The following is an 8,734-nucleotide window of genomic DNA, read 5'->3' as shown; positions in this document are numbered from 1 at the left end:
GTTTTCTAAGCTCCAATTTCATTTTTCATCATTCTAGTGCAACAACTCACCTTACACGTTCTTGTTTCAATGTAGAGCCAGTTCTTCATACAAGTGAATCTGAATTAAAACTGTCTGAACTAACTTTTACTTAAGCAAAGGATCTGAGTATTTCTTCCACCACTGCCCCCTGTCATGTTTTTTTTGACATTGTTGTATTCTTACTGAAGGATGAGAGTATTTCTTCCACTGCTGTTAAACAGTCAAACTGGAAATTACTCAACACACATTTCATCTAGGCTGACATTAACTGCTAACAGCCTAAATTCAAATGAATGCAGGCCACATGCAACTTTTTTTTAAAAAATTAGTTTAGTAGTGATATTCAGAGATGCACTGACTACAGAGACCCATGTAGGCATGTATACAAGAAGCAAAAGACAACCGGCCAATCAGCAACAACAAAAGACTGGAGAATAATCCCATAAAAGAGAATTAATAGTAATACAAACAAAGAGGCAGAGGGAGGTCACGACTCTAGATGACCTACATCACTAAAGCCTCTGGTGATACAGAGTCAGGGCAAAGACAAAATAGAGACAGAAGTAAAATATCCACTGTGGAGAAGTTGATGAGTCTAATGATTGTCAAATGTTGCCTTGTGTTAGAGGTGCTTTACATGTGTATTTACATTTATGCAACTTTATATGTTACATTTACATTATATTCATTACATATGCTTCTACATTCCAGTGAAAAATATGTTGCTTTTTATTACATTATCCTACATTTATTTGATAGTCAACTACTTGTGGTTTAAGATTTTACACACAAAACAATAAACAAAGAATGAGTATAAATATGAAGCATTGTTTAGGATTACATAGGATTGTAAATGTTAGGTTTTGGACCAATAAAATAAATAAAGGATTTGGTTTTTATCATTCCGAATTTTATTTTTTTTTTATTTATGTCAGGATGGAAAGAGCATTTTTGATTTTCATGTTAGTAAGCTTCATTTCATGAGTCCATTATTCCCTCATGGTTTCATAAAACGATTCCTGGAAAGAACCATATTATCTGTTTCCAGTTATTTGGAAAACAGAGGGTTTTTGTTTTTTGTTTTTTTTCCTCAGGGGAAACTATACATTTCAGTTGTGACAAATCAGGGAGTTCATCTGCAAAAGACCACACATCCGCAGTCTGTAACTCTACATCAAGCACAAGCCCCTCTGAATTTAGACAAAAATTACCGGAGGCCACAAAACTTTAGTGCAGGCTACAACCCAAAACTTATATTTTCATGTGATACAGAACAGGACTCATATTGTTGTATCTTTTTGATATTACTTATAGAATAATTAGTTCTCTGATACTTAATTATGAGTTTACAGCGACTATCGATTATTGAGTCTGACATAATATTACTACATCTATTTTCCCTGATACAGGATACACTTAGCTGTCTGTCACACAGAATCCATCAACAATATCTCCATAAATATTTCTGTAACGTAAATAAAGTTTTTTTTATGAAGGACATAATATTTTGATGAAGTCTGTTCATACATGTTTTTATTTATTTCTCTTCTCTCTGCTTTCCAGTCAACATGCAGACCACTGCAGTTTCCTAAACGTGCCACAAGAGGGAGCCATTTTACAGTTTCGCACTTAAAAGGGAGCTGAGTCCTTTCTACAAATCTGTTTTTTTCTTTTCAAAAAAATGACAGTATAGGTAAAAGCCCTGTTGAACATGAGGTTATCACGATTCAGTGGTAAAATTGTGTCTTTAAAGAAATCTTTCAAGTGACTGATAAGGTAAATCATTATCCCAGGCAGCGTCTATAGTGATAAATGGTGACTTTATCTGACTTTATTTATGGTTCAGCTCCCAAAAAAACAATATCACAGTGATAATCCTGTAAAGATTTAAGTTTATTTTATACATAAGATATATTTTATAGTGATTTACCTTCTGGACAATCACTGTGATGCTGTTAATATAACTGCACATTCCGTGAGATGAATATAAAACACATTTGCTCGCATGTTTGAAATCTTTGCTTAAATGGCTGCTGTTTGTTTCTCAAAGGAGCCTGTAGCTGCTGAACCATGTAGTCTGAACTCAGCTTAGATCATTTCCACGGGCTCAATGGGGACCGTGTGAACTGCTGCAGTTCAGGCTGAGGGTGGCGCACCAAGCCAAAGGATTGTGTCGGGGAACCTCAGAGGTCACCACGGGTCAGAGCGCAGCGCCTGACAACACACACACAGACTCTGCTGCTGCTGTTGCTGCTGCTGCTGCTGCTGCTGCCGCCGCTGCACACAGAGCTGCTGTCACTAATTAGGCTTCATGGCTGGAGGCTTGCTTATGTTTTCCTGTAACGGGCTGGTGTACAGATGTTATACTGATAACACTGGACATCATGGAAACGAACAGTAGACTAACGCCCCCACGAATTAAAAACCGCAGACACATCAGTCAGACAACTTACTGACATGTTCTACCGAGAACACGAAATAAATATTTATTCAGACGTGCCTGCGAATTTGTGCATTGGGGACCTTGCAATAGGCAACAGACACCATTCAAACAATAAACCATAGCAATAGAACCACACACATTTAAACCCCACTGAAACAGTGAACACGTCTACAGTTATTGCACATATTTGCCAAATATATTCCTAAATGCAGTCTGTTTTGTACAATGGTAGTTTCACGCGGGAATGAATCTCACTGCTGACACCCCACTGATTTCACTTCATCTGTACATTTTCACGTGTACATGTTCTTATTCTAAGTTTTCAGTACAAAATGAACTTAGCATGGATGCATCATTGCTGCTTCATCTTTTTAGACCGACATTAACAAACCTAAGTGACATCATGCACTGATAATATAGGGATGATTTGAGCTGAATGTGTAGTAGGCTACTTTGTCACAGAGAGTAAACAGTGCGTTAAAATGCCAGAACAGAAAGTGAGAGGAATCCCTGTCCTGATTATGTTCAGTCAGGTGCTGTGGACAGCAGATGTAATATCACCTTTTCTCATCAGGCTAAGAGTCCAACAGTGACTCATCATGCCACCAGATCTCCCTTTGTACTGCACATTAGAGTCATTATGATAAATACAATCAAAACGTTGTCATACGTTCAAAATCATTTCAGAATGAATGTGCTTACTTGACCTGCGCAGAGACTGCAGCCACTCTGACTAATTCAGACAAACTACAGCATTTAAAATAAACTTGTGTTTCAATTCTAGGAATAATTTTGCTCATAAAACAGCTACCAGGCGAAAAGATGTGTTTAAATCACAACAATAATGGCACCAAGTCACAGAGGTTGCTAAAACTGTACAAAATATAGTGAGGTAAAAAGGTGGAAACGCAGTGATTTGGCAAATATTTTACAAAGAAAAACTTCAAAATAGAAACATATTACATGTTGATTTGATATATCAGATAGTTGTCAGACCATTAAATTAACACGGAAATACAAATTTCACATCAAAGTAGCGCAATAACTGTTGTAAAGAAAAGTCCTGCGCATCATTTGGTTTGGTTCTGACGCAACACTTGGCGTTACAAAATCGGTCAGCAAAAACTTCCAGTATTTAATTCACTTAGTTTATAAAAAGCAACAGCACGCAAGTCCCACCATATTTCAAAGGACAAACACATAAAAAGTGTTAAAAACTGCACAGTCAAGTAATTGGATTTTATGCCCCCGTCCCGCTCGCTCGCGCTTTTCTCTCCATGGTGCTCTAAAAACTCTCCAAACGCCTCAGATGTCTTGTGAGCTTTTCTTTCTCAATCTCCGCTGCTTTTTATTCTTCGACATCTCTCACAGGATCAAATATATCCAAGCACGTTGAAAGTTTCGAGATTAAAACGTTCTCAGTGAAAAAAGAAAAAGAAAAAAAGAATCGGAGCAAACTGTTTTGGCGCATGAGAGCAGTGTGAATCTGTGAGAAGGAGCGCACACAATAAACCTGTTGTTAACCTTGCTGTGAAAATATGTTTGAAGAAAACAGCCAATTGTTGTATGAAATGTATTCAAGTATAAAATAATGCCCTTTGTTTGGGGGGAAAAACTTCAGCAATGTGAGGGTACAAAAGTCCCCTGTGGCATTTACCAGCACCCTTTGTGCACTTTGCGCTTTGGCGTCTCCACTTGGCGCATTACCCAGGCCCCTTTAAACGCGATTGTTTCTTTCTTTCTAATGACATTTACCGGATCAAAACATGCTGTTAATTCGATCAGAAAGCTTCACCCTTCATAACAATGGCAGTATAATTTCTCCCAAAGTTTGTTAAGTTGACCGAAATTAGGCAAATGAATAGGGGTCTCCAGGCTACCCATCTTGCAGGTGACGGGGAATAATGCGCGTTCACACCAGCTGCATTCTTCTTTATTTCTCCCTTTCTTTCACAGCATTATTAAAATTTAGGCCAATGAAACTATTCATTCGACTGAATAGACATTTTCTTATAGGATAATAGGATACAAATTGAGCCTCTCCAAAGAGTCTCCAGTGGTGGGTAACCCTCGTGTGCCAGAGGCTGCTGGAGACGCTGGCCTTGACGCAGACGACGCTCGTGTGCCAGGGCTAATCACACACCTGCCGAGGAGTCCAACAAAATAAAGAATGTAAACAAAAAGCTTGCCATCTCTCATAAAAGATGGACGTGTCACCAAGTCGTGTGAGAAACGCCGAGAACAAACGGGGGGGACTCAGTCTCCAAAAGATCTCCCCTGAACTTGGCGGAACAGCCTATTAAAGGCTTACTTAATTACTCTAATGACACTGGACAGGCCTTAAAACTCGGACCGGGCTTGGATGAGAGTTAAGATCGCTTGCTGGGATTTGTAAACAGGCGATCGTGTGAGAAACGCGAGTTGGAAGAAAGAGGGTTTCTTTTTTCGCCGGCTTTGTTTTCAGTGCGCACAGTGCGCCCCGCCGGATCAGGCGATCCCAACGCTCAGTTCTTATTTCCCGCCTGGGTTGTTACTATGCAAATAATATTCCGAAAGTAATCACGTGTCTTTTGAACAGCCACGTGGATTAACAAAGCAGGTTTGCCCCCCTGCTAGCCCATGGCTTTGGATTTTTACTATTTCTTTAACTGATCCTAAATGCACACATTTACCCAATGCATGGTTCTAATCCCATGGAATAATTTACACCATGAATGCCGGAGTCCCTTAGATGGTCCCTTTATAAGGGCCAGCTTTCCCCTCAAACTTCAGTCTGCTTCATCTCCTGCCAGAGGAACACATCTCTCCAACTTCCAGCTGAACTCATTTTTTAGACGTTTGTCAGAAATTCGTCGATGGCATCTAAGATGAAAGACAGGAAGGTACGCGCTCTTTGTGCGCCCAGCATTTTGGGGACTGAAATATTTTGGCAACATGACAGTTTTAACACTTTTGAGTTACATTTTGGAATTTTGTACTTCACTATTTTCAAGAAATATTTTCGAACTACCATTTGGAGTCATTTTTACGCTAGTGGAAGAGATATCAACTGTGCACCAGCTTGTGGCAAGAGTTCAAGCCGCTCTATTGATGTAAAAGAGCCCAGCTGACATTTACGCAAAATTTGGTGACATGTTATGTAGTTAATAACGTTACAAACACTTACAATGTGTTAAATTCCCTAATGATATGTAAGCTATGTCTATCGGGGCCTCAGCGTTAAACAAACTGTCCGGTGCGCAGATGTCCGCTGCGCGCTCTGGAGCAGCACAGCGCGCGGTGCGCAAAAATCGCAGTTAGTGTATAGACCTCATCCATAAGTTTCCAAACTATTTCGTCGCTCCATAATTAGTGACTCCACTTAACTTTGGTGTGTTACTGGTGGATAAAATAAGTGTAAGTGAGATGAGAAGTACTACAGTGATTCCATGTGGTCATGTTTTATCTCTGTGTTTTTACAGAGAACTCCCATCTCTCACAAAGTCATTGAGAAACGAAGACGGGACCGCATCAACCGCTGCCTAAACGAACTAGGGAAAACAGTACCGATGGCACTGGCAAAACAGGTATTGTAAAATGTCTCATATTTGTATACGGTCTTCATCATTTTTATCCAATATTGATAATTTTGCAAGAACAAATCTATCGGTGTATGTTTACTAGCGATTCTGGTCATTGTTAATATTTGTAGTCAAACATCTTATAATGTTGGATTTTTTTTATGTTTTGGTAGAACTCTGGAAAGCTGGAGAAGGCTGAAATCCTAGAAATGACGGTTCAGTATCTGCGAGCGCTCCACTCAGCGGATTTCCCCCGTGGGAGAGAAAAAGGTCAGTAAACTTTTCACGCAGCTCTTTTATTTTGCGCATCCCATCACCAATCTTCTGTCAGTGAAATCACGCTGGTATCAGATAAATCTGGGTTATTTGTATATGTGGGTAATTTTATTTAAACTGCCTTTTAGTTAAGTAGCCTAGTTTTAGTTAGTTCACTTTTACGCACCGGGATCAGACCAAACACTTTGTGTCAGACTCGTTTATCAGGTCATCCTGGCAGAGTTGTAATCGCTGCTTACTGTGATTCATTCTAGGTGAACTTCTTGCTGAGTTTGCAAACTACTTCCACTACGGATACCACGAGTGTATGAAGAACCTGGTGCACTACCTGACCACAGAGGACAGAGCTGAAACCAAAGACATCAAGTACGCACGGATCCTCGCTTTCCTACAGTCCAAGTCCCGTGTGGTCACCGAGCCTGTGTTCGGCTCTGTCGGCTCGATGCCGGAACCGTCTGACTACCTAGGTCAGCTGCACTCCTCCCCGGAGCACCAAAGCCACAGTCCATCTGACTCCGTGTACCAGCAGAGTCCACCGGGACACTTCTCCTGGCACAGCTCGGCCCGCAGCCCGGGCATCTCGTACCCAACAGTGCCGCTCTCTGCGCACACACAACAGCACGGTGGATACTTGTCACCGGTGCAGGGACTCGATCACCACTACTTCAACTTCATCGGTCACACGCACGCAAACACATTTAGTTTGCACAGTGCGCAACACGCCATGTAAATACGTCTGCTTTGTTTGGTTGTATTTTTATTTATATGATTGTGAATGATGGAAACAGATCTTGTACATGTTGTGAATAAATATTTCTGACTAAAATTCAGCTTGTTTTGTCATTACTTACGTTAAGTGACGCTCTCAGGGCGTAAAGATCACCACCACATCATCAGCTACGACCCTGTTGCCTTCCTGCAAGAAATCAGTGTTTGAAAAAGAAATTATAATAAGATGAGGAGAGAAAACACGCAAAAGTACAACTCAATTTAGTAATTTTTACCTAGTGAGTAGAAATAAACAGAAAAGGAGTTACCAGCTGTACCAGAGCTTTATATCTTTTTATGACATAAAACAAAACAAAAGTTGTCTTGTAAATGTATCACCAGAGTGATTTTACAACAGGAAAGTGGAAACATTTGGAAAGAGAAAACCAGGCTCAAGCTTTACCAAAAGGTGCAAAAAGGCCAAGTATTTGTGGAGTACTACCAGCTATAAAGAAAATGCTATACAGCTAAAATATATATATATATATATATTTCTTCAGTCTGGTCCACAGACCTGTTTAAGGGCTGATCTGTGGGTTTAATGGGTGACACAGCAGGTTCCAGGGGGCAGACATGAGCCTGATTCTCACTGGGCCACCCGCTCCTGACTTAAACAAACCTGCACTTAACAAAACCATTGATTCATCCAAGAGTCCCCCTTCCTTAAAATTCAAATCTGACGTTTCATTTATATTTGTAGCTGATGAAGTTAAATAAGTAAATAAAGACTTTCACACGGGCACTATAGAATCTACATAGTTTGATACTGAAGGAATCAAAAGTAATTGTGAGACGTTTCGAATAAAAAACTCAAATTTCCAGGATCTCCAAGAGTTACAGAAGAAAGTGTAACAACAGGATAAAAGTTGTGCCCTTCTGAAGTTTTACTATTTCCATATATTTAGGCAAATGAGTCTAACTATTCATCAGGATTAAGAAGGGATGTTATGCAGGGGAAGAGAGAACATAGCGAGCAACATTTCATTGCCATGAACCATTAGAAAAAAATCAACCTGCTCTTAAGTCTTTGAACTTTTTTTCCTCACTTTGTGAAGGAGAGCCATATTGGGACCAGTTAAAGGCTCCTTGCATCCCACAGAATAAGGAATTACTCTGATCGAAAGAGAACTGTTTTTGGCAAGCTTGTGTCTGCTGTATGTGACCACAGCATCTCAATAACTGCATTAAACTGCTTCCAGGCCCCTTCTGTCTTTCTTTAAGTGAGTTGTGTAGTGTTGGATTGTTAAAAAAAAAAAAAAAAAAAAAAAAAAAAGAGGTAAAAAAGAGAAAGAGAGGAGGGGAAACTCCTTGTTGTTTCCTTTTCTAAAAAAAAAACCAAGGAGCCCCATTGTGGTGCATGTGAAAGGGGAACAATATCTGCGTCCTTGTGCTTCATCCTTGAGTGATTGCGAAGAAAAATAATCAACACCATGAAATCAAAGTTTCTCTCTAACAGGAGTGCAAGAAAACACCTTTTCTCCCGGTTTTCTTTTAGAAGCAAAGCTGAAATCATTGCACATTTTTCTCCCCTGTGTCATTTTAGGCTCCTGTACCTGGGCATGGGACTAAAAGACAAAAAAGTAAGGTGTGTTATAGGTGTCCTCATAAGTTTGCTTACATGTATGGACAGATAGGATGGATGCAAGAATCGCTTCTGGATGGATGG

General features: G+C 39.9%; 1 protein-coding gene across 1 annotated transcript; it reads left to right on the top strand.

The window, feature by feature from the left end:
- Positions 1-5,319: 5,319 nt before the first annotated feature.
- Positions 5,320-7,030, top strand: helt (helt bHLH transcription factor). The gene is made up of 4 exons (XM_022758602.1): positions 5,320-5,346; positions 5,926-6,030; positions 6,198-6,294; positions 6,555-7,030. The coding sequence occupies exons 1-4, from the start codon at positions 5,320-5,322 to the stop codon at positions 7,028-7,030; spliced, it is 705 nt and encodes a 234-aa protein (XP_022614323.1).
- Positions 7,031-8,734: the final 1,704 nt, after the last annotated feature.

The sequence above is a fragment of the Seriola dumerili genome, unplaced genomic scaffold (assembly GCF_002260705.1).
Source record: "Seriola dumerili isolate Sdu_G_001 unplaced genomic scaffold, Sdu_1.0 BDQW01000301.1, whole genome shotgun sequence".
NCBI classification, from domain to species: domain Eukaryota; kingdom Metazoa; phylum Chordata; class Actinopteri; order Carangiformes; family Carangidae; genus Seriola; species Seriola dumerili.
Note: the sequence above shows the minus strand (reverse complement) of the source record. Positions and strands in the feature narration are given on the sequence as shown.

What these genes read in the sequence shown, in the direction of transcription:
- helt (XM_022758602.1), top strand. Translation starts at nt 5,320, where the DNA reads ATGGCATCTAAGATGAAAGACAGGAAG. An exon ending in CTAAGATGAAAGACAGGAAG is followed by an intron (nt 5,347 to 5,925) that starts GTACGCGCTCTT and finishes GTGTTTTTACAG; the next exon opens with AGAACTCCCATCTCTCACAA. An exon ending in CGATGGCACTGGCAAAACAG is followed by an intron (nt 6,031 to 6,197) that starts GTATTGTAAAAT and finishes ATGTTTTGGTAG; the next exon opens with AACTCTGGAAAGCTGGAGAA.